Below are 24,708 nucleotides of genomic sequence, written 5' to 3' on the forward strand. Positions count from 1 at the left end.
TCATCCCGTTTGGAAGCCTAGCCTATTCCGTCTGGCAATTGTAAAATACTGGAGAAACTAGCATGATATGCATTTTGTTTAGTTGAATTTGTTTAAACGTAATTAGAATAAAAGTAGCATGTAGTATGTTAAAATGGAGGAGCCCTACATTAGAGTTGTGGGGCATGGGTTGGATTTTGCATAAATAGCCCCGATGAACTTGTAGTAACATGTACATATTTGTGTATGTATGGTATGTATATCTCTTGAATACAAAATACTTTCCACTAGTTGTTTAAGAACCAAGTCCTTTGTACACAGAGCTTTTTGAATTATACGAAATATTGAAAATACATAATACATATATGAGTATGGTACAAATAAGATTCAAGGTGTTCAAGATTATAATTTGGTTCCTCTTTTTCATCGCACACAGGATCTCGAGTCCACAGGATCGATAATGTACATAATTTCATTTATTTCGTAAATTAAAAATGAAATCTATCGCAGCACAGGTGAAACGTTTCTGAAATGCTTCGCTTGCAATGGGTTGGGTTTCGGTTCGGTTTGGGTTCAGTTCACGGGAGGGGTCTTCTTGGTGTTTCCGCCTTTGATTCTGCCGTTTTGATGATGATGAGATGAAGAGGAGAATTTCAGTGGGGCGAGCAGAGTAGCTGGAATCTCTTTCAGTTCAGTTTATCAAGCCATTCGGGCTCGGCGACACCTATCTTCTCTATGATGGAATTGACTTGATAGCAGAGCGACTGGATTTGACGATCCCATTGTGGCAGTAGTTCGCGATTCTCGAAATGAACAATACCAGAGATCTGGTCAATGTGCCCGTTCATACGACCCTCGGTGATCATCTGGGATGCGATTTTTTCCGCCTTGGCCGCAGGTATGTCCAGCAGAGCACCCAGTTCCTCAAATGTGATGTTGTTGTACAGCTTGCTGGCCGACAACAAGTTGTGCTCGAAGACAGCGCGATCCAGAATGGACGAGCCATCGGGTGTGGCAGCCTTCTGGTGCTCCTGCAGTAGGGCCTCAAACTCCTGCAGCTCCGAGCGTCGAATGATGCGCTCCAAGTACATCTTCTCTAGGATGCCGTAGGCGGGCAGGTGCTGGCAGCGCTCGTCCTTGAAAAGTGTGGCCAGCATGCGAGAACGCTGCTGTCCGGCCGAGGCCAGAACTGTGCAGATGAGCGCCTTCTTCAGCGCCGTCATGCGTTCGCCCTGGTCGACGATTTTGCGGTAGGAGAGCTCGTTGTAGCGTTGTGCAGCCTCAATAAATTTGCGCCGGTAGTCGAGCACGCGAGCATAGCAAACTTTATACAGCACCTGGCAAGAAAATTGCATGTGTCAACGAAGCGCCCAGCACTAGTAAACAGTTAATACGCACCTGGAGTTCCTCGGAGTTGGTCTCGGCCTGCAGCAGCGAGGCCCGATTAATGAACAGCTCGGCCTGCACGGAGTCATTGTCCTCCAGGTAGAGTCGGGCTATTTTCAAGTAGGTGCCCAATTTGCACTCGACGGAGTATTGCTTTTGGCCAGTCTCCAAGGGTATGCCGACTAGCACAGTGGCAGCATCGCGCCACTGCTGGTTCCGCTCGTAAATATTCGCCAAATGAAAGCGGATGCCGGCAACCTGTTCTTCAAACGAAATGACGCGTGGATGGACCTTTTCCAGTGTGAAGTGCGACAGCTGCTTAGAGAGATCATCTGGCAACTTGCTCAGCTCAACGCCCACATCATTCAGGATCTGTCGCGAGATAACCAGGCTGACGTGCTCATTGACAATTGCCTCAACAAAGAGTCTCAACGCATCGATCAATTCTTGTCCGGTGTTCGACAGGACGGTCTTCAGAAGCTGGCGGTACTTGTCCGCCTGGTCCTTGTGTGTGCCGGTGAAGTTGATCAGGCTCATCAACTGGTTGCGCAGGATAGCCGTCGAAATGCCCATTTTTGAGGATGCAGCTAGCTTATTTTATTAATATTAAGAATTCGCACTAACAACAACAACGCAACTAATCGATTGTCCGTAACACAGTCTTATCGATGATAAAAAGAACCATCGATACATCGATGTTTTTGCAGCTCTAGTAAACAGTGAAAAAACAGTTTATTAACAATATTAAATAGAAAATCCTAGAAAACGCGATTAGGTGTATGTGCTAAATTGTAAAGTTGACCTATGATTGCCCGTGCAATCAGTAAAAGGTGGCGAAAATCTAATATACGCACACACACACACACACAAAACATATCGTTTCGTAGAGTGGCTGGTCCGAGCAAATTGGAAGAGAAAATGTATCCAGATACAACCAATGGCAATTTTTGCGAGCAGATATGAACGAAAATTGCCCATTGATGACACCCAAGCGCTGAGCTGCGAGATAACCACAGTCGAGGAGGTCGACGGGCATACGGTGAGTGGGAACAGCAGTGCGAAAACTTTTCCTGGGGGCACCCAAGAAAAATCAATAATTGTTGATGATTTCATGAGAATGATAATATGTATGTATCTCGTAATGTATGTGCATGTGCATGTCTGTCTGTCTGTTTATATGACTGCAGGAGTACTTGCTGCGTGTGCAAAGGGGGCCAACCTCAGAAAACTCCTGGAACGTTCTGCGCCGCTACAATGACTTCGACAAGTTGGACAAGTGTCTACGCATCTCTGGCATTGAGCTGCCGTTGCCTCGCAAGCGCATCTTCGGTAATATGCGCCCGGAGTTTGTAGCTGAACGAAAGCAAGCACTGCAAGTATACATAAACGCTGTACTAATGAATCCCATATTGGCATCATCGTTGCCAGCGAAGCGCTTCGTTGACCCCGAGAGCTATTCGCAATCATTTCATGGTAACACTATATCCTATGCCACATTACCCATTTACATATACTAAACAGTTCCAATAACTCATTACAGACCATGCTGTGCAGAATGCAATGCTCTGCCTGCGCAACGATTCGGCGTGGGCCCTGGGTGCCACAATGGGTGCCATAGGCTGGCGTCTACGCAAGCACTACTTTAAGGTGACGCCTAAGCCGCCGGAGAAGGGCAGCAACAAGTTGGTGAAGAGCGGCTCGCAGACGCATCAGAGCAAGCACTTCGCCGCCGGCAGCAGCAGCAATGGCAGCGGTCATTCCATGGATGGTGGCTCGTATGACCCCAATGCCGAGATGGTGGCGGAATGGCTCGAGGCTGGACCGGACAAGTTTATCGAAGAGAAGGAGATGACCGGCATTCTGAAGAGCCTAATGGGCCTCCAGCATCAGCACATCGAGCCAGTTATCCTGGCCGGCCACACCGAAAGCGGATGTCTCGTCATCAGAAAGTATAACAGAAAAATGGGTTGGGTATACTGTAGAGCGTTTGGCTAATTGGCTTTTGCGTGCTTCTCTTTCAGATTCCACAAGCATGGCACCCTCAAGGATGTGCTGTGCATGGCCACGAACCCAAAGAACCCCTTCCTGAGCAAGTACGGCAATCCGAAGGGACGCACTGCACTCTCCATGAAGCAAGTGGCCACCTATGGCAGGCAGATCCTGGAGGCTCTCATATTTTTGCATTCCAAGGGCTATGCCTACGGTGGGTTGAATACTGACCGGTCTGGTCACGCAGTTCCTGATATAATAGTTTCCACTGCTGCAGGTCACCTACATTCCGGGAATATAGTAATTTTGGACGATTGTGTCAAGTTGTTGGACATTGAGAATCAACTGCTGGGCGTGCCGGCATTCTATCGGCCATTCTTCATGCAGCACAGCAAGATTCATACCATGGAGACTGTGGACGTGTACTGCTTCGGCCATGTCCTGTTCGAAATGACCATGGGCTATCCCCTTCAAGAGTCGGTGGTGCGACAAATCACGGAATGCCCCGAGGCGCTAAGTAAGTCATAAGTCCTGCTGTGCTTTCTTTATTTAAGCGATTTCCTTTGGCAGAATGTTTGTTGGAGAGCATTCTCTCCAAGGAGGCTTGCAAAACTGGCCTCCCAACCCTGGAGCAACTGATTGGTCACCGTTTTTTTGCACAGTACGCATCGACGGGTGAGGCAGCTGCTGCCGGTGGGGCTAACACCGAAAAGCCACACTTCAAATTGTCCTTAAACGCCAAAGAGCTGCTGAAGCAGGCAGCCATAAAAACGGAGAATCGGCTCCGCGACGAGCAAAAGTCGGTGAAGAACCAGAAGAGGATTGTGCGTGTGCAGGAGCTGATGAGTTCCGAGGAGGAGAAGCGCAAGTCCAAGCAGAAAGCAGTTAGTTATCAATATCTAGCAACTCACGTAGCTCCTTCCTCTCACAGCAATTTAACGAACACTTTTGATTTCTCTTTTTCGTTTATTGAAACATTTAACGCTTATATCTAGAAACTAGAGCACAAACAGTCCAAGCTAAAGCAGCAAGGTTCACTGCAAACGAACAACGGACGTTTGTCGCTTGCGGCTGCAACTGCAGCGACCGCTTCATCCAGCACCCTGGCAGCTAGTGGGCTAAACGCGGCAGACTCCTTCAACCGCTCCGACAGCACTCCTGAAGAACCCACTCTGGCCGCCCTCAAATGTAGTTATCTCTGTTGTCCACACCTTAAAATTGATAGTTAGCTTGCTGTGTCTCCTCATACTTACCCCACTGATATGTGGTTTCGTATTCCTCGCAGCCCCACCGCTTACACCGGCCCCACCATTTGGCTCGATCTACCAGCGGGATCCACCTGCAGGCAGTGCATCCACATCCGCGTCTGGATCGGTGGAAAGGCAGTCCTCCACCCCCAATATGCTGGCCGAGGATCCTGAAGCCCCTGAAGGCGAGGGCGACGGACTGACGCGTTCCGCACTGCTCGAGTCTATTTGCAAATTCAATCGCGGCTCCCTGCGCAAAGTGCGATCAAACGACTAGGCAGGAAACGATGAGCAGGAAAATCGAGATTTATAAATGTTAAAATTTGGACCAAATGTGGCGTTATGAAATAACCGTGCCATCAAAAATCAATATATAAAACCCAATTGAATTTCGAAAGCTACATTTTTAGATGCATATTGAGAAACACGACACGCACGCCGGGCGGCAGACGAAAGAAATGAGAAAAAATAGATCGATCTATCGCTACGCTTAGCATACCCAGAGAAACAATCCAGCCTAACACTACTTGTCTTTACGAAACCCACTGATTATACATATATTATAATTACAGCCTACAATATGTGTCCACTATTTATAGCATACTCGTACAAATAATCAGCTAAAGGGATCTATTTATACTACATGTATGTTACGAGAAGACGTTATGAGTCACAACAACACATTGCGAAACGGTCTAACGAATCCCAAACCAGGCTCCGGATCGCAACTAAAGCTTTACTTAAATGTGTCCACTACACGACTGAAACTGACTTTGGTACGATATGAATATCAAAAGAAACAAAAAACCAAAAACAGAAAACTGAAATCTGAAGAACAAACGACATACAGAGAAATGTAAAACTTTCCAATATTTACATACATATACATAAGTCTGCACCAAAATTTGCACCACGGACGATGCTATCTAAACAAATATCTTTTATAAAAACCCAACCCAAGGGTTACTTTCGTACAATACATTGATGTTAGATGTCTAAGAACTTGTTCCTCAGTGTTGTGCTCTCTCTATCTCCCCACCAACAACACACATGCGTTTTTATGGGATCGCCAATTTTTAGTAGAAATTTTGTATCTAACTTGAGTTTTGTTTTCGAAGAGCCACGAGTGTTTCAAAAACACTCCACTGTTCGTTTAAGTCTCTATACATACCCACGGAGTCATGGACTCGCAAACGAAGGACAAGCAAAGGTGGCCCAGAGTCTTGCATGGTTATTGTTTTCCCCCGTCTTTTTATAGATAATTTACTATGTGTGTAATTATCCATACTATATATTATCAGAATAATGTGTACGTATTTGAATATGTGTGTGTATATATGTGTACTCGATGTTTTGTAGTATGGCCCATAGCATAACATACCATAACGTACCCAACGGATTCACCATTAGAGCACAAAAACTTAAGATAAACTTGTCACTTGATGCATCATACCACATGTATGGTATGTATGCATGTATATGTCTGTTATTGTCTACTCCTACTGACTGTGTATACATTATGTTTAACGATACTTAAAGACAAACGAAACGCGATACCTAACACCCAACACCTAACCGCGATCCACTTCCCCCAAACAGTTACTGCAAACCGAATAAAGTGTAAAGTAATTTGCCGTTGTAATCGGATCTAAACTCGAGATTTACATATAAGGAAAGAATTTCCCAAAAGGGAGAGGGCGGGACGAGTGATATGCCTAGCGCGTAACAGTCTTCGGTATGATGTGCGTAACTCTCAAGGAATGCTCTGGAAGAAACACCACTTGGACAAAGATTTAGTTTAATATTATTCCAAATAATAATATGCTAGAATCTTAGCAGGCTATCGCATCTCTGGAATTCTGTCTCCTCTGAACTTGTAAATTTATTTGTAGTGACAACAAGGGCTTTCCATTTAATATTATTTGGTATTAAAAAAGAAAAATTTAAACAACATTCGGATAATGTCCGAGTCTCCAGAAGCGCAATCCCTCAAAGAGGACGGGCATGCGGATACAGCTGCCAAGGAGGAGGATAAAGAGGCTACGCCTCCCGCTGCTGCTACTGTTGCTGCCAAGGAGAAAACTGGCAAGGGAAAAGACAAAGACAAGGAGGGCAAGGACAAAGCGGCCAAGGGAGAGGTAAGTTCGGCTGCCAAGTGGCACAAATTCACATCGGATTGGGGGCATATTTTTTGTGTGCCATTTATTGATTCAACAATGACTCGGGGCATTGCCACGGCGACATGCGGCACTTTATCAAGCTGGGAATGGCTAATCATTTGTGGTTTTATGGTTAACCGCGACGTACTCGACTCGATTCCAATATTGACGGCACGCCAAGCGCTCAACGGAAATGGCCGACTCTGCAGCCAAAAACTGGTCGGGTCTGGTTACCCTCTGCCTGGGCCAGGAGCGAGAGAAGGTACACGATTGATTTTGCCATTATGATTCCATGGGTATTTGATGTCTTTTTAATGAATTGATGCTTGTAACGAAATGTGAACATGGGAATGCATTTATTGGACGAAATTTGGCACAGTCACGCATATCCAGGCCAGAGCAGGCGTCACTTTTGGGATAGGGATTTGGATTTGTATGTGCTGTGTTGTGCAGTGCCGTGGTTTTAGGTTTGGGGACATGTCTAATCTAGAACTAATGTGTTGTTTCATTCCGCCACCATGCAGAGACAGACTGGCAGCCAGCGCCAATCTCACAGTGGGGGCGTGACCAGCCCCTTGGGCATGGGACAGCAGCCGAAAGTAAGTAATCGTAGATCCACTGAATCTGGTCCTCCTCTTAACTCTCCTCTCCGGTAACAGCCCACAATGCGCTATATGCCCACCTATCGCCTGGAACCCAAAAATCCACTGAACAAGGAGCAGGTGGAAATAATCATGAAGGCGGTGATGAACAAGCACTACAACGATGAGTACACGTTCCACCCTAAGCACTCGCTGCACATGGCAGCTCAAATCAGCGAGGAGATCAAAAATCGCATCAAATTAATGAACTATGACAGGTAAGCTCTACAGCCTTCCCAATCTTATTTATAATACTGAGCGTCTGCTTTATCAAAGATATCGCTACATAGTGCTCGTCACTGTGGGCGAGAGTCTGATGCAGGGCCTCTATTCGATGGTCAACTTCTTGTGGGATGCTGAAAAGGATGGATTCGTCACATATAAGGTTGAGCAACCCACATATTATGCTCTCTGCACAACATTTTATATATATTACGATTGAACTTGAATTGTTATTATTAAATCAAACATTAGTGTCATATCCATGGCATGGATTATTACCTTCCTTCATTGGATTGGATCGTTGCACTGCATCACGACGGCACTAGAACTCACTTTTTGTTTGCACAGAAATTCGTTGAACACATATTGATAGATAGTTGACGATTATATTTTATTTAAGTATCAGTATAATAGACAATTGTTTTGTAATATTTTCTGAAGCATAGCATGGGAATATTTGTATAGTTATTTTAATCCTTTTGGTATATAATGCTTTCAACTTGAATTATTTGTTGTTTACTCGGTACAACTATCTCTGAGGGTACACATTTCAAGGTTTATTTTTGAATTTTTCAATAAATACGTATCTCTCTCTCCCTCTCTCTATTGATATTTAATTAGACAACGCACGCATACACATACACATGCACTTTTGTTTCTGGGGAAGCTATTAACTTTAGCTATGGATATACATATATTTCAAAATATGCAGCATAGATTTTTGTTCCGGCTCTTGGAATGGACACTTGAACACACAGAAACGCCAAATCATATATAAATGTATTTTTGTAGAATTAATAATCGAAACACCACACCACTTTGTTGTTGAGAGCAACCACAAGAGAACCAATGTAACAATCGCCAAACCCATTCAAACAGCGAAAACACTTTTGAGCGAATGCTACACGACGTTCTCTATTCGGATGGAAGGTGATCTGAACGGGATCGGATCGGATGAAGAACATGGGTCCAGGTCCAGAAAGGACCGAATACAGCACAAGATTCACCACACCACACCTCACACCTCACTCACCACAGCAGGCGCACCAAGCCAAGCAAGCCTCAAGGAGATTCTAGTGAAGCTGAAGGCAACAGGCCACCAATTCAAATGTAACAATTAAAATCATTGTTTTATTTAATACACTTTTTGCACAGGGAGAAACTGCTGCACTGCACCAAGCACAAAGGCAACGACATCAACTCGGAGGACACTTTACCATCTTCTTCTTCAGAAACAAAATCTGCCGTTGGTCGAATCTAATATCAACAAATCAGACTGATAATGAGGGTGCACATTTGTTGTCGCACTTGTTGTTTTAAGTTCTTAAACTATAACTTTCCATAGCCGGATATTGAAAATAACACAACTCGAAATGGGGATGAATTTTATAAAAAAAACACAAAACTTTCTTTTTTTTTGGTTTGCACTCGTTGAACATTTTCTGAATAGTTTCGCAGGGGATAGATACCTTGAGTTTCATACGGAAATTGGACACTTTATGAAATATAATTACAAATTAAAAAAAAGTTAACTCTTTAGTTTAAGATAGCAATTTAAAAACTTTTCCTGTGGTTTTTCTTCCACAAACTTTTTAAGCACAACTGTACACTGTCACTAACACATTGAGAGAGCTCTTAAGAAACCATAAGGGATCAGGTCGCCTCTCAAAGAACTGCAAAAAGAACAATAATTGATTAATTAATTGGGTTTATGGGGTGTTACTGGTACTGGTACTGGTACTATTACTATTACTGGTAATGAGGGATGTCTTTTCGATTCTCCGGCTCTTATCTACGGGGGAGGTGCATGGGTGTATAACATATGTCTATGGCCAAGTGAATGTGTTTTATGTGTATGGATGTGTGATGTCTAGGATGTCTGTCTGTCTTGATGTCCACCACATACACGACCCTTGCGTGTATGTCGTCTCCCCCATTTAGGGGACTCTTAGATACATTAGGTTCTCTACTTAATAGTTACGTTGTGATGGGGAGTTTACTCCATGGAGCCCTGTGGATAGCTTTTACCTCGCAGTTTGTCCAGCACTTTCGCTCTGCTCCCCCATCCCTGCCCCAACCAACTTAGGCCGTGCCACCGCGCACCACAACAATAACGAGATGATCCTCCTTGAGGGCTTCCTCGGTGAGGCTGACACATGTGCGCTTCAGCAACTCTGTGGAAAAGTCACAGGGGGGGAAGGCATACAGAACTCCCGTCGCCTCGGTCTCCTTGTTCAGCAAGGAGATCACACCAGCCGCCTCCTTTTGCTTTAGGTAGGACACAAGGTTGCGCAGTGGACGCGTCTGAACGCTTGTGTCATCGCAATTGGTGTCCACCGTGGATCCGGCCAGACCCATGAAGATGGCATGTGCCGATGAGGAGGCGATGCGCTTCTGCACATCATCCAGCTTGGGAGGATCTAAGCGCAGCCTCTGGGTGATGCGGAGGTTGTGCTTGCCCTCCTCGTCTCGCATCAGAGACTCCACGATGTCCGTGTCGCCGTCTGTCAAATGGAACTTTGCCGGGAAGAGAGAGCTCTTTAGAATTAGCGCTCCTGTCCATACCGTGCCGCACTTGCGAGCCACTTCTGGTACTGTCGTGGCCGTGCCAAGTGCATCGTTACGTCTCGTCGATGTGTCCGAGTCGGAGCCTGGAGAACGGCCACGCTTAAGGGGCGAACGGGAACGGGAACGCTCAACGCCAGGTTCGCGTGAAATGGAACGGGCTGTCCGATCATACGACTCGCCCGGTGGACGACGCCACTCATCATCCGCTCCGCCTGGAGGCGGCACCGACGAGGGCCCTCCGCCCAGCGAGCCAGGGTGTGGAGGCCTGTGCACATCATTGTGATAGTGATACATGCCACGACCACGTCCGCGATAGCCGCCACGACCGCGGTAACCGCCACGCGGCGGATAGGGGGAATAACCACCCCGAGGAGCATATACAGGTGCCTCCTCATAGTAAGGATCGTACTCCGGGCGGCGATACTCTAGAGCACTCTCATCGTACGGCGGCTTGGAGGTCTTGAACGGTGCCGCTGGTGTGGCTCCTGGAAGCTCTGCGAAGTCAGTGCGCAGCCTGCGCTCCGGACCGCCCAGAGGGAAGCCGCGCATCTCCTTGACCGCTGCAGTGGCTGCTTCCACTGTCTCATACTGTATGTACGCGTAGGGTTCTCCCTTTTGATATTCGATCTTTTTGATAGCGCCGAAACGGTCGAACTCGCGCTCAATCTGTGTCACCGACGTCCAGGCACCCAGTCCGCCGATCCACATGCGAGTAGCTGGTGTCACTTTGCCGTAGCCAATCTTGCACTGGAACTTGCCAATGTACTGTCCGGATAGTTCGATTTTGGCCCGATGAGCCATGTCAAGATTCTGGTAGCGCACAAAGGCGAACGCGTTGCCGGTTCCAGGCGGTGGCCGCTTTATATCGATGTCGTCGACCACACCGTACTTGCTGAAGATGCGACGCAGCTCATCGTCGGCTATGGTCACTTCCAGATTGCCGGCGAAGAGGGTGCGCGTCGAGAGCGGATCATCCTCAGGCTGCACGTGATGCAGATAGTTGGGAAACTTATCCTTTTTGCTCTCTGGTTTCTCATACGGAACATGCGGTGCCCGCGGGGCCATGGGCCTCATGGGAACATACTGATGAGGCGGTGGATGGCCGTGCAGATGATGCGGATGGCCACGGTGCATCGGAGGACCGCGCGGAGGATGAGGATACTCGTGGTGCATGGGACGGTACTCGCGCGGATGCACCGCATGAGGATGCATATGTGGTGGCCCGTAACGATCGTACGGATCAATCGGAGGACGGCGGTGGTCGATTGGCCCACCTGGCTCCATGGGCGACCGCGAGTAGTGATAACGCTCGTAGTCCGGCGGCGAGATAGAGTGTCCGCGCGGTCTGTAAATTAATCAGATATTGATAATTGTTCACGGGAAACAGCTAGAGCTAAGAGCTAGCGACTCATACCTATATTCGGGCCGGGGAATCGATTTGTAAACCGGCTCTACCATCACCATTTTGTCGTAAATGATCAGGCGTGGCTTGTGATGCTTCGCCTCACGAGCATCGTCGGGTGTGCGGAAGCACACGTATGCCACCCGCTCATCGAGATCATGTGCAATGCGCACACTAAAATCGCCGAATTTCTTGTACTCGCGGTACAGTGTCTCCTCGACGAACTCGTCCGGTGCCTTTGGGGGCAGTGCACTCACACACAAAACCTTGTATGCGGAAGGGCGCTCTGCTGACGGCGGCCCACGCATGTACTGCTCCCGATGAGGCGATCCATAGCGGCCACGTGGGCTCGGCGACCGATCCAAGCGGCGTCGCATGCGCTCCGGAGAGATGCGTTCGGGCGAGTCGCCCGGCACTCCGCTGCCGTTGTCGTAGCCACGTCCCATACTCCTAGAGTTTCTGGGAGGCAGGTTGCCTCTGCCTGGTCCAGGGCCTGGGGAGCGCGAGGCGCTACGTTTCATGTTGTGGATTTTGACTGTGATGCGATCGAGTTCAGCTCCGGGTCCGTCTCTATGACTACTCATGAGCGGGTGCGTTATGCTCTTGCAATTATGGGGCTGCCTGAGAACTTTTTCTCGTGACTAAGTCTGCAAGATGGTCAAGAACAGAGCGAATTGAAAACTAAGTAATGAATTGCCACCTTATTAACCAATTAGTTGCATCGTAAAAGTGCCCCTTTGTGAAAAAAAAGAAAGACGAGACCGACAGACGGAAAAAAAAATGGCGGCGCCAGCGACAAAGAAAAAACTCTTCACATAATTGCCGTGAGCGCAACGAAAAGAAATTCGGTTTTCCCACTAGGTCCTTACCACTATTTTCACTTTCAACTTAAAATATATATTAACTTTAAGCAATTCGTCGGTAGAACAAACCACTAAAAGTTAATTTCCTGTTTTCTGCGGCGTTGCAAATTCTGTATGCTATAGGGATGGACTGAGTGGCGATGAGTGGCGCCAATGCAAGTAGTGTGTCCGCGGAATAATCGACAAAATATATCCATAACATATTCCTCATTTTTGATGTTATATTTGATATTACTAGATTCCAAAGACTTGTAACACTGAAACACTAATTTATTCCGATTGAAGAGTCTATTTGGCTTAACATAAATACTTTTTTTTACCAGAGTGTATCCTTTATGACCTTACATTTTACAAATTTGCATTTGCATTTTTCATATAATGGTCGTGGAGATGCTGTATGCGATAGGGATGTACCTGTGGCGATGAGTGGAAAGTAGCGCACCGATATCCCAAATATGCAAGTAGTGTGGCCGCGGAAATATCGATCAAATATATCGTCAGACCCTCAAAAATATCGTACCGATAGTACATATTATCGGCAATGCAACTCATCTTTCTCGATGCAACCTTTTTGGAGGGAAAATGTGGGTGCTCTCAAAATCCGAATTCAAAGTAACTCAGGTAAACTGCAGACAGGTAAAGAGGAATTAAACTCTCATTATCGCAGCAGATGCTGGGAATCCCGATGGGTGATTAGTCCGACGGGTTGCTGTTCTGGAAAAGTGGCCATCTAATCATATAAAAAGAGAGCGGCCAGATATTGGGAGACGTAGTTCCGAAATACAGACGAAATGGTAGCAACGGAAAAAGCAACTGTAGCAGTTCCGCGACAACTCAAACTGGGAGGCCATGTGGGCTTCGACACTCTGCCCGACCAACTGGTCAATAAAAGCGTGCAGAACGGCTTCAGCTTCAACATCATGTGCATTGGCGAGACGGCCCTGGGAAAGTCAACCTTGATGGACACCTTGTTCAACACCAGCTTTGGGTCGACGCCCAGCAGCCACAACCTGCCCAATGTCAAGTTGAAGGCCCACACCTATGAGCTGCAGGAGAGCAACGTTCGGCTGAAGCTAACCATTTGCGACACAATTGGCTACGGCGACCAGGTCAACAAGGAGGATTCGTACAAGGCGCTCGTCGAATATGTGGACTCTCAGTTTGAGTCCTACTTGCAGGAAGAGCTCAAGATCCAACGATCGCTGGCCACCGCCCATGACGGACGCGTCCACGTCTGTCTCTACTTCATCTGCCCGACCGGGCATGGTCTAAAGTCGATGGATCTGGTGTGCATGAAGCAGCTGGACACCAAGGTCAACATTATACCGGTCATTGCCAAGGCGGACACCATATCCAAGTCAGAGCTTCAAGGCTTCAAGGCGAGGATTCTCGCCGAGCTGCGCGACAACAAAGTCAACATCTACGAGTTCCCTATTGACGACGAAACGGTGTCCGAGTCGAACGACTCGATGAACACCCATGTTCCCTTCGCTGTCGTCGGCAGCACAGAGTTCGTGAAGGTCGGCAGCAAGATGATTCGCGCGCGCCAGTATCCTTGGGGCACGGTGCATATCGAGAACGAGGCTCACTGCGACTTTGTGAAGCTGCGAGAGATGCTCATACGCACCAACATGGAGGATTTGCGGGAGCTGACTCACACCCGCCACTATGAGCTCTACCGCCAGCGGCGGCTGCAACAGATGGGCTTTGTGGACGTGGATAGCAACAACAAGCCGGTGTCTTTCCAGCAGACATTCGAGACGAAACGCACCAATCACTTGGCCTGTCTGCAGGCCAAGGAGGAGGAAGTGCGTCAAATGTTTGTGCAGCGCGTCAAGCAGAAGGAGAACGAGTTGAAAGACACCGAGAAGGAGCTGCACACCAAATTCGAGTGCCTCAAGAGGGAGCATCTGGAGGAGAAGACCCACCTGGAGGAGGCTCGTCGCCTGCTGGAGGAGGAGTGCCAGGAGTTGCAGCGCCGCAAGCAGCAGCTCTCCAATGGCAGCAGCCACCTAGCCACTCTGACCCTGGGTCGGGGCAAGAAGAAGTAAAGTAGTTTCACATTACCTGAGGGGGAATAAAATAAGTGCAAAACCATTTGCAGTACCTAGGATTAAGTGGCATATTTTCCATGAAACAATAAATGCAAAGAAAAGCGAAACATATCTGCAACTCTCTCTTGATTTCCCGGAATAGCGTACCTTGACGGATCTGGTTTGCCCACACCCGCACCCTCTCAGGCGCATACATACAGGCATATGTTGGCTGCTCAACGGCCTGCCAAGTGTTGATAACAACACACACACAAAAGTCTGGGCCTGCACACACTCACACGCACACACGCTCATCGGTGAACTAGTCTACGGGCCGAGGAGCGGTAAAACAGAAATAATATTATAAATATGCTAAAATGGCAAGTCGTCGCGCAGTTGTTAGTCATTCCGATTCTGACGATGGCAGCGAGTGGTATTAAACTGGAAAGCGGCGACGGAAAATGCCTGTTGGACGCTGGCACCGTGCCCCCGGCGGATCTGGCACGCTACGACCATTACCGCATCTACAATGTGCAGTTTGACAACCAGGAGCAGATCGAGTTGTTCCAGAAGCTGGAGGAACAGAGCGACAGCCTCACATTCATCGGCCATGCCCGCGAGATTGGCCAAAAGTTGTCCATTCTCGTGGCGGCGCATCGGGTGGCAGACTTTGCCGATCTGCTGAAGACCTACAAGTTGAAATATCGCGTTCTGGTATGGCATTACGGCTGGATCGATTCTGTACATAGACTTAAATTTGAGCTCTTTGCAGACGTACAATTTCCAGGAAAAGATCGATCGCAATATGCGCGAGGTGCTGCCCGAAAGCATTGATGCCACGAAGTACGACTGGCAGCATTTCTTCCACCTGAAGACCATCTACGGTTGGATGGATGCGATGGCAAAACAGCATCCCAATCTGTTGACCGTGCTTGACATGGGAAACAGTACCCAGGGCCACACCATTAAGGGATTGAAGCTGTCCAGCAATCCGGAGAACAAGGCCATCTTCATTGAGAGCGGCATTCATGCTCGCGAGTGGATTGCACCGGCCACCGCGACGTACATCATCAATGAGCTGCTCACATCGCAGGACGCTGGCGTGCAGGGGCTGGCGAAGAACTACAACTGGATCATATTTCCCTGCGTGAATCCTGACGGCTACAAGTACACCTTCGAGCATGACCGCATGTGGCGCAAGAATCGTCAGCTGTTCGGCACCTGCCGCGGCGTAGACCTGAACCGCAACTATCCCGATCACTGGAACTCCACCGGCTCCAGCAGTGACCCGACGCGCTATGACTTTGCTGGTCCCTCGGCCGGCAGCGAGCAGGAGACCCAGTGCCTGCTCCAGTTCATACGCAGCAATGTTCAGAAGGAGCAGATCAAAACGTACATCGCACTGCATTCGTACTCGCAGATGCTCATGTTCCCGTACGGATACACCAAGGAGCGTGTGTCCAACTACGACGACCTGCAGGAGTTTGGCAAGAAGGCGGCGGCCGCCATCAAGGCGGAGAGTGGACGCGACTATGTCAGCGGGAGTCTCTACGAGACCATCTATCCTTCGAGCGGTGGCAGCATGGACTGGGCGCATGCCGAGGCGGGCATTCCCATTGCCTATACATTCGAGCTGCGCGGTCCGCCCGACAGCCAGGACCTATTCATACTGCCCGCCGTGGAGATACAGCCAACGGCCAGCGAGGCCTTCACCGCCATACGCACCATTGTGGAGGCCGCCGCCGAAAAGGGCTACTACAATTAGGAAGCCAAGATCGCAACACCAATCTCTATCCGTTCAACGATATAGACAGACTTTAAGTACTAAGTGTATCTGACATATGATAATATCTTTATCTTTACTGTAATAAAAGCGTATAAAAAATAACTTGAAGTCTTCAAGATAAGCCCACTTAAGGTTTATGAGGCCTGCGGTTTAATTATTGTTGACGTCTGACATTTTCACAGCCCTGGATATGTGGTTTCTCGGCGATAGGCGGGGATCGAAGATAGCCTGAAGCTCAACCAGACAATCTGCAAGAAAGAAATGTACTTGTTAGGGAGTCACATACAACTAAAAAGGTTCCGAGGATACCATTCTCAGACAGGAACAGAGCACGATCGTAGAGGATAATGCTTTCCACGAGCGGCGCAAGCATCAGACGAAGCGTATAGAAGATAACGAGCCGCTGCCAGTGCTTCACGTCTGCATTGCATTGCTCAATACCCAGAACCAGGGGATCTAGCGTTTCAAATCGAGTTCCCTGCACGGCTTTCTGGAAATAACTACAGAAAATACCACCTGGGCATCGAATTATTAGGATAACAATAGAGAGGGTGTCTCACTTACTCGTGGAAAGACATTCCGGGGGCATGCTTCACGTTGCGGAGCGCACAGTGTCGCAGATGTGGATACTGCTGAACGATAATGCGTTCTGCGGCGGCACGAAACGAGTGTATTTTCAGATAGTCATGTTGTCCAGCCTGCAAGCGGTCACGGTACACCTCCATGGCATGGCAAGAGATCTCCCTGGCCTCGTAGCTGAGGTGCGTATCTGTTGCTCGCTTGCACTGCAGGAACGAGCTCAACGGATAGCCATGCACCTCCACCCTGGGATGCGTTGTTGGAGTTGTCATCTTCTGGTAGCAGCAGCCAACAAAATTCAGGAACTTGGCCTGCGTACACCCTAGAAACATTCGCATCAGCGTCGCCCCCAGGTTCCCACAAGGATGCAGGCCTACAATGCCAAAACGAAAGTCATCGTCTGCCAGTTGCAGGGCATCACGGATCCCAGCGATGAACTGCGCCGGTTGCGTGTTACTCTCCAGACGCTGAGTAAGATGTACTGGCCGCTTGTAGCCGCTGGCTTCCGTGATCTTGGCTGCAATTGATTCCAGTTTCCCATCAATGGCCATTGCTTGCTTATTCAGCTCGGGCTGCATCTCGAAACAGCAGACTTTTATGCCAAATCCATAGCCCAGAATGCGTGCCAGGTGTCCAACGCCGGCTCCGAAATCGACAATAAAGTCCACTGGTGTCCTCCGGCAGCTGATGGCACAAATCTCAGCCATGCGGGTGATTTCATGCTGCTTCTTGGGCTTGACACGTTTCATGAACAGGTGCTTCAGCTTTTGATGATGAAGCAGCGGGCAAGGAACCGACTCCTGCATGTGAGGAGATGATTAACAACAAGACCCCACTCAGTCTGGCTAGAGTTTACCAACTTTGGGCTGATTCTCCTGTGTCCGGCTAATGCAATGTCTGCGAAGAACTTCCCGCAGCGCCAACACCTCCAGTGGCCAAACTGTGCTCGTATTTTTGGGACCACTTTCACAGTCATCTGTGTGGAGTAGCGCTTCAAACATTTCCAGGGGAATGCCTTCCAGGTCACGATGCCAACTAGCCGGCAGCTTGCTCCAATGGTCATCTACATAAAAGTCCTATGGGGGGAGCAGTCAAATAATAAAACTGTGCAAAATTGGAACAATCTTCTTACCAAGACGTAAGAGTTCAAAAGCCATTCGTACTTTTTCAGCAAACCCAAAGCGGATTGCAGTTTTTGTTTTGTTGACATTTAGTTTTTGTTCTTTTTTAAAGAATTTGTTTTTTTTTTATGAAATCATCGCATGGGATCCTTAACGATGGTAGTTTAATTGTCTTGTTGGTACAATTAAAAATTGTATGCGATGAGCTACGATAGTATCGCAAGAATCACAAATGTTACCCATGTGGCAAAAAATAACGACAACACCAAATATAACTTTTATGCTGTTTTGATAATGAAAAACAGTTTATTAACTTGTCTTGTCGTGCCGCCGATTCTTTTTCCACTTTTCTTATTTTTTATTGAGATGGGCGACAATCGACCATACCACACGATGGTTACGAAATATCGATAGCAGGCTGACATTAATAGGGGTGAGAGCGTGATGATGGTTACAAATTTAAAATTTTGATTTCTTATCATTAATGAACCAGCAAGACGGTCTGTTGACCCTTTTAGCGTTAATGACGTTTAGCTTATTTCTATTTAGGAACCATTGTTTTAATGAGGTTGAGGGAAAAAGTGAGCAGTATCCCCTGCGTTTAACGCTGGAAAACTCGGCATACTCTCTCTCCAATATTGCATCTTTAAGGTTCCATTTAACGTGTTCTTATGGATGTCGGCGTGGCCGGGTATGAAATGGGTACCTTCTTTAGGTATTGGGCTTGACGGATCTGATTTTGTAAGTAATAAAATTATCCTGAATACTCCTTTCCAGGGTTAGAGCCCCGTTTCTGCTGTCCGTCTGCTGGCCAAAATATATATCTATTGTTAGTCGCAGGAGCGGGCCAAAGATAAATTTAAAAGGTGTATGGTTTTCACAGCTCTTTAAATTAATTGTATTGTGCCTTAACTCTGCTTAAATGCTACTCGGCCTTGAGGCGTGGGTTGACCCCAGTGTCCACCGGTTCCACATCAGTCGGGTTTCTGCGCTGCTGGCGCACTCGCTCCCTGATCTGAGCCGTCTTCAGTACAATCATCAGTTGTGTGGAATTATATAGCCATGTGCCCTAAAAATATACTCTATATAAGACGTTGCGTGCTTCGCCAGACAGTCTCTGCACTTACAATCAGCAGCATGCAATTCAGCAATATTGGAATAGAGAACACAGTCGATATGAACAGGCCGTTGCTGTCAAAGTACTGCTGCCTGGAGAATGAACTCCAGTTATGGGCCGCATACTCGTTAATGCTTTCGCTGAAATATACCGCCGACACTGTAAAGGTAAACATTAAGCAGATGGCTTGGACGACGTGTACTTTGCACAGGGAAACAGCTACGTACACAGTACCAGGAAGAGGACAACTTGCATATTTGAATGGTTCCTGCTGAGTAGGGCCGTAGTGGTCGTGAGCAGGTGCAGCAAAATCAATCCAATCAGCCACGGATCCTTCCAATCGATCTGAAACAAACAAATTATACTCAACCCAAAGTATCGGCAAGGTTTTGGCGGCAGGACAGCCTCCACCGAATAGTACTCACGCTCAATAGGAATTCCCAGTAGCCGGTAATTTCGCTAACTTCAATTTGTCCTGGGTGCATTCTGGCGTGTGTATATTGTATATTTTTTTATTATATTAATATTCCAAATATGTTGAATTTATTGTTTGTTGTGGAGGCAGGCAGAGCAGTGTGACCGCGGAATTTTCGATAAAATGTACTGACAGAGCCTCGGAAATATACTGTAAATATACCATAAATCTAAAACATTTTACTCGATTCTGATGTTCTATATGATATTACTAGCTAATTAGGAGTCTCCGAGCTAAACCTATAATTTGATCGGATTTATCAATCAATTACACACACTACTACGTATTGACAGCACAGTCAAAACAAACCCAAAGTGACATTCACAAGGCAACGCCAGAGTACACGTAGTCGATGTATCGATTGTTGCCATAAAATTACTTCCTTGAAAAAGAACAAAATTAATTTTATAACCACATTACACGTGTTTTCCAGTTCACCAAACGTTAAGTTAATTGAGTTCATAGTATATTCAAGGCATGCATTTACAATTTTTAAAGTAAATTAAGGAACTTTTCAAAATATGGGGATTTGGCCGCCAATCTCCACTTATCGCACAAAAGTACTGATATTTTGCGGTAGAAGAATATACGAAGAGTAATATTTTCTGGGGTTACTCAAGCTGCTCATCTTTTTCAATAGAGAGGGGTCTAAGTGGCAGTAACTTGAATTTTTAAATTATTATCTTACTACTTATAAGTATTTTCTATTTCCAGTATTTTCAAAGGCGCGCTATGCGTCACCCGCTTGTCCAATGCACCAATGTAGAAAATATGTAAAAAACCATTTATAGTCATGTCCCAGGCCACATCTAATGCTATTTCGTAATCAGCATCAAATTTGTGATCGTTTGCCATAAAATTCTCAGTCTTGTCAAAAATTTCGAAAAAAAACATTCATTTCAAAAATAGGAAAACAAGGGTTTTTCACACTGCCGCTTCCACTAGGCGGTGTATGAAAAAATACGGCGAAACTTGTCACCAAGTACAGGTGCCTCTGCTGATAATTACATAAACACGTAGTTATCATGTATTAAATGTGTAGCTCCCGTGTAGTTATCAAGTGAAAACATATACATTTTTTTGACCTTTTTTTTTGTTAACGACGACGACATAAATAAAAAAATATCACAAAGAGCTCGCTGAAAAATAACCAAAATTTCAGTGAAAAACGGGAGAAGTAGCGTTGCAAACTATTGTGCCGTTCAGACAACGTGTGACAAACGAATTCGAAGAAAAAAACACTTGGGGAACAGTGACAGGCCGCAAACAAAAGCAGCGAAGCGAGTGCGTCTTTCAGCCACTTCACTCGGATGTGGCACGGTCTACAAAATTTCTTGTGCATCCATCACCTTCTGTGGCAGCCACCGTCGGATAGCAGAGACAGTGACAGTGACAATTTGTGCGACGTTGAAGTTGTGAGCTCATAAAGCGCAGACGACATATTTGTTCGTCGACCGCGTTGCTCGTCCGATTGCTGATTTGCTGCGGACTGTGCTCTTGGCAACTCGATGTGTGCTTGTTGCGGTTGAAAGGTCACTCAGTAACAACGACACGTAACGCCGAGAGGTTCAAGGACACGCGGCGCGGTCGTCGCGCAGAGTGTCGTCAGCCTCGAAACAGCCGCAGCGCCCGCGAAAAGCGGAAGCCGAAGCCCCACGCCCGCTGGAGGCTGAGAAGTTGCTCCAGGCATTCGAATCGGGTATCCATCTGGACAAAGGTCCAAACAAGGTTCCAGTTTACAGCCGCGGCCATGGCTGTCAAGCAGAACAACAGCGAGCCCAACGACGCCACCGATGGGGTCAACTCTGCCTCCGGCGGTGCCTCAAATGGCGCCATGCCACCCAATAGCAAGCAACCAGCTTCCAGCAACATAAAGATCTCCGACGATGGTGGCGGTGGCGGAGGCGCTGGCGGCGGCGGCGAGAGCATGGACACTAATGGCACCGGCCCCAGCGAGACGAATGACAATGGCGGCCAACCACTGAACGCGGTCACAAAGCGTGACATACAGGAGCTGCTGAGCACTCTGCAGAATCTAGATAAGTCGGAGCACTCGCTCAGTGTGCTGAGCTTCTACAAGCGGATGATCATCGAGCTGGCTCGCATGAAGCCAGAAGGCAGAACGAGCGAGGATCTACTGCGCTTCAAGGAGGAGGCGATGAATTTTGGGACTATCCTTGCCACTGCAAACGAGAAGAACTACCTCATGTACTTCCTTCTCGTCGTCTACGATCTGATCACAAAGTCCGGCGAGTCGGGCCCCTCCTATGCCGTGGCCGTTGTCTTTCACCTGTTCAGCCCGCGTCTCATCAACGAGGCCGTGCAGTCGCTGCTAGACACGAATGTAGAGGACACGAGCATACGCAAGACGGTGGTCCTGCTGTGTGAATGGGTCTGTGTGTGCAACTTCTGTCCGAACCTCAATCTCTGGGTGATGGCCCTGCTGACAGGGTTGCGCGATCAGGGCAAGCATGTGCTCCTTGACGACATTGCATTGGACTCCATCGAGAAGCTATTCAATGTTATAATGCTACCCGCCATGCGGCCCAAGGCAGCTCCGATAGTGTTCCACATGCTGTCAAACATTAATCAGACACCCGAAATATTCCGCAAGGTAATGTCCGACGCCCTGAATCCTATTAACACTTCAAATTAATCGTTCTGGTTCCCTCTTCTACAGATATTGCCACGCATACCCACGGTGCTGAATCTTCTGAAGCAGCAGTTCAACATCACGGACGAATTCGGCGGTGAGACGCGACAGTACATGCAGCAATTGGTGGACCTAACCAGTGTCCTGATGATGCGCTTCAACGAAAACAGCGAACTCTATGCATCCGTCAGGGTTGCCTTGCAGATGTACGAACCGTCACCGAATTGCGGGGATCTGGCGAGGGCCATGCAGGAGAACGCCCTGGCCACTGGACGGCGCAATGCAAGGGTGGGACTGGTGAATCTCGGCAACACCTGTTATATGAACAGCGTGCTTCAGGCTCTGGCCATGACCAGCGAGTAAGTTCTACCAGAAATAAATGTTCCCAGAGCGTCTGTTGACCGTGTTCCTTCCCCTCTCAGTTTCAGCCGCCAGATACTGCTGCTCCAGAGCGATTCGCTGCTGCTGCTAAAGGTGCAGCAACAGATTGCCCTAATGCACCATTCTATGCGGTGTGAGCTGACACCTTCGCGCGTGCTGAATGCGACAAGACCGCCGGGCTTCACGCCGGGCCTGCAGCAGGACAGCTCCGAGTTCCTTGGCTATCTGCTCGACCTGCTGCACGAGCAAGAGATCAAGAAAGATGGAGGCCACAGTCTGCATGGCAAGGACGTCGATGCCCCTGGCGAGCTGAACGATGAGATTCTGTCCAGCGGTGTCATACCCTACAACAGCAATGATCGCGAGATCGCCGGAGGCAGCAACGGCAGCAGCAGCACGAGTGCCAGGCTCAAGCCCACTTCGACACCCACCAAAGGCACAAATAGCTCACAGCAACAGCCACAGCTGCCAAAGAAGCCAACGTCAACCATTGACAAGACGTTCACCGGCAAACTGTCGACGACATACAATTGCTTGGACTGCAGCTGGGAGAGCCACATCGAGGATAGTTTCCGTGAGCTGCAGCTCTCGTTTCCGGACGACAAGGACGACTGCAGTGCCACCAACTATTCGGTGCAAGACCTGATCGAGTACTACTGCTCGCCGGAGAAGCTGGACGGCGAGAACCAGTATTTCTGTCCCCGCTGCAAGAAGCTTTGCGATGCCGATCGACGAATCGGGGTAACAGAAGCGCCACGCAATCTCGTCCTGACACTCAAGCAGTTCAAGTACGATCAGAAGTACCATTTTCGCACCAAGCTAATGCACAAGGTGTTCCACGATGAGAGTGTGAGTATAAGGAGAGGGATGAGTGGATGTCACGAGTGTATCTTAATTTTCTTTTGCCTTCGCAGCTCGTGGTTAAGATATGCTCATCCGATTCACTGCAGGAGCAGTCGGCAGTGTACTATGAGATGTACGCGGGAGTCGTGCATTCGGGCTACCACATGGACTCTGGCCATTACTTCACATTTGCAGCTGACCAGTCGAGGAACTGGTATAAATTCAACGACAACTTTGTGACCCATTCGCAGTCCGAGGAAATGCACAACCTCACCTCGCCCAACACCCCCTACATACTCTTCTACAAGATGTGCGGCCGCTCTCACGAGTCCAGCCCGACTGGCACCGAGATGGTGTCAGTGCCCCAAGTCCCACCGCTCACACTCGAGGAGCTGCCGGGCCCACTGCGTGACTATGTGAAGAAGGACAATCGGCTGTACAGCGAGGAGTTGCGCTCTCAGCGCTTCGCGGGCAATAACGGTGCCAACGGCCATGGGTTTGTGACGCGCAACCGATATGACGGCGACGATGAGGATGATCGTGCTCCTCCGCCCTCTGGCGGTTGTGGTGGCAATGATCTGGGCATGAATGTAAATCGCTTTGTTTACTGAGGAGTCAAAGCGAACGGCGGCGTGGCAGCTGGAGTCGAGTCGGGGAGGAGCAGGGAGGCAACTAGACCAGAAACATATACATACATAATATATGTGTCTAATGTGTCTTTATAATCACGCGCATGCTAAACTTAATGTTCTATATATATAGATATATATTCACATAGTACATATTTTGATATATACCGATGTATATATCTTTGCCACAGATGCGCTATAACAGTTAATGTGTGTGTGTGTGTGTGTCTGTGCCCATGTGTGTGTGTATGTGTGTGCGTGAAAAGCGGTATAAGCTCCCTCGCTCCCCCCCGTTCTCTATTGCAGCCTGCGATTCCATTGTTGTCCATGTTCCTTTACCCGCCGCAGGTGCAGTCCTCCTCCAAACGACCCCTACATCCCCAACGGCACACACAGAACTACTATGAATGTACGTAAAGTATTTCCATTTACAAAATTGTTATGATTTATTTGTTTTTGTTAACTCAAACCTAGCTTTAGGTCGAGCATATATGTATGTACATATGCGTAAGTGAAAAACCGAAACATATTATACACAGATAACTATGAAATCCCTCTGAATTAGCCAGACAAGAATTATAGCAAAAGCCCCAATATCCAACTTCCATCTCTGGCCACAAAATATGTGAAAGAAA

At 47.9% G+C, this 24,708-nt stretch overlaps 9 protein-coding genes across 12 annotated transcripts; 5 read left to right on the forward strand and 4 right to left on the reverse strand.

Moving 5' to 3' along the window:
* Positions 1-437: 437 nt before the first annotated feature.
* LOC117582851 (COP9 signalosome complex subunit 4) lies at positions 438-2,025 on the reverse strand. Its single transcript, XM_034270923.1, has 2 exons — positions 1,378-2,025; positions 438-1,316 (listed from the first exon to the last, which is right to left on the reverse strand). Exons 1-2 carry the CDS (start codon positions 1,936-1,938, stop codon positions 666-668), a joined length of 1,212 nt encoding a protein of 403 aa, XP_034126814.1. The 5' UTR covers positions 1,939-2,025; the 3' UTR covers positions 438-665.
* Positions 2,026-2,099: 74 nt separating this feature from the next.
* LOC117582881 (PX domain-containing protein kinase-like protein) lies at positions 2,100-5,415 on the forward strand. Its single transcript, XM_034270958.1, has 8 exons — positions 2,100-2,404; positions 2,553-2,838; positions 2,906-3,314; positions 3,387-3,568; positions 3,632-3,871; positions 3,925-4,238; positions 4,350-4,542; positions 4,640-5,415. The coding sequence occupies exons 1-8, from the start codon at positions 2,303-2,305 to the stop codon at positions 4,876-4,878; spliced, it is 1,965 nt and encodes a 654-aa protein (XP_034126849.1). The 5' UTR covers positions 2,100-2,302; the 3' UTR covers positions 4,879-5,415.
* Positions 5,416-6,516: 1,101 nt separating this feature from the next.
* On the forward strand, positions 6,517-7,882 carry LOC117582891 (tctex1 domain-containing protein 2). Its single transcript, XM_034270986.1, has 4 exons — positions 6,517-6,739; positions 7,285-7,359; positions 7,420-7,619; positions 7,678-7,882. Exons 1-4 carry the CDS (start codon positions 6,563-6,565, stop codon positions 7,841-7,843), a joined length of 618 nt encoding a protein of 205 aa, XP_034126877.1. The 5' UTR covers positions 6,517-6,562; the 3' UTR covers positions 7,844-7,882.
* Positions 7,883-9,029: 1,147 nt separating this feature from the next.
* Positions 9,030-12,603, reverse strand: LOC117582872 (RNA-binding protein spenito). Its single transcript, XM_034270945.1, has 3 exons — positions 12,463-12,603; positions 11,606-12,240; positions 9,030-11,536 (listed from the first exon to the last, which is right to left on the reverse strand). The coding sequence occupies exons 2-3, from the start codon at positions 12,175-12,177 to the stop codon at positions 9,706-9,708; spliced, it is 2,403 nt and encodes an 800-aa protein (XP_034126836.1). The 5' UTR covers positions 12,178-12,240; positions 12,463-12,603; the 3' UTR covers positions 9,030-9,705.
* A 420-nt stretch (positions 12,604-13,023) lies between these two features.
* LOC117582888 (septin-2) lies at positions 13,024-14,621 on the forward strand. The gene has a single exon (XM_034270973.1). The coding sequence runs from the start codon at positions 13,248-13,250 to the stop codon at positions 14,505-14,507; it is 1,260 nt and encodes a 419-aa protein (XP_034126864.1). The 5' UTR covers positions 13,024-13,247; the 3' UTR covers positions 14,508-14,621.
* A 248-nt stretch (positions 14,622-14,869) lies between these two features.
* Positions 14,870-16,377, forward strand: LOC117585389 (zinc carboxypeptidase). The gene is made up of 2 exons (XM_034274854.1): positions 14,870-15,203; positions 15,262-16,377. The coding sequence occupies exons 1-2, from the start codon at positions 14,910-14,912 to the stop codon at positions 16,252-16,254; spliced, it is 1,287 nt and encodes a 428-aa protein (XP_034130745.1). The 5' UTR covers positions 14,870-14,909; the 3' UTR covers positions 16,255-16,377.
* LOC117585366 (protein RRNAD1) lies at positions 16,325-18,186 on the reverse strand. 4 transcript variants are annotated; one of them, XM_034274816.1, is made up of 5 exons: positions 17,987-18,158; positions 17,715-17,930; positions 16,840-17,654; positions 16,585-16,775; positions 16,325-16,523 (listed from the first exon to the last, which is right to left on the reverse strand). In XM_034274816.1, the coding sequence occupies exons 1-5, from the start codon at positions 18,062-18,064 to the stop codon at positions 16,426-16,428; spliced, it is 1,398 nt and encodes a 465-aa protein (XP_034130707.1). In that variant the 5' UTR covers positions 18,065-18,158; the 3' UTR covers positions 16,325-16,425. The 4 variants fall into 4 exon arrangements, with proteins under 4 accessions (XP_034130707.1, XP_034130714.1, XP_034130722.1 ...); XM_034274823.1 differs by having other exon boundaries at positions 17,711-17,930; positions 17,987-18,070; XM_034274831.1 differs by having other exon boundaries at positions 17,711-17,930; positions 18,018-18,035.
* Positions 18,187-18,844: 658 nt separating this feature from the next.
* On the reverse strand, positions 18,845-19,683 carry LOC117585398 (transmembrane protein 18). Its single transcript, XM_034274867.1, has 4 exons — positions 19,518-19,683; positions 19,320-19,437; positions 19,103-19,251; positions 18,845-19,044 (listed from the first exon to the last, which is right to left on the reverse strand). The coding sequence occupies exons 1-4, from the start codon at positions 19,575-19,577 to the stop codon at positions 18,901-18,903; spliced, it is 471 nt and encodes a 156-aa protein (XP_034130758.1). The 5' UTR covers positions 19,578-19,683; the 3' UTR covers positions 18,845-18,900.
* A 1,634-nt stretch (positions 19,684-21,317) lies between these two features.
* LOC117583659 (ubiquitin carboxyl-terminal hydrolase 38) lies at positions 21,318-24,708 on the forward strand. Its single transcript, XM_034272124.1, has 4 exons — positions 21,318-22,181; positions 22,248-22,579; positions 22,643-23,450; positions 23,516-24,708. The coding sequence occupies exons 1-4, from the start codon at positions 21,318-21,320 to the stop codon at positions 24,053-24,055; spliced, it is 2,544 nt and encodes an 847-aa protein (XP_034128015.1). The 3' UTR covers positions 24,056-24,708.

This window comes from Drosophila guanche, unplaced genomic scaffold (assembly GCF_900245975.1).
Source record: "Drosophila guanche unplaced genomic scaffold, DGUA_6, whole genome shotgun sequence".
Classification (NCBI taxonomy): domain Eukaryota; kingdom Metazoa; phylum Arthropoda; class Insecta; order Diptera; family Drosophilidae; genus Drosophila; species Drosophila guanche.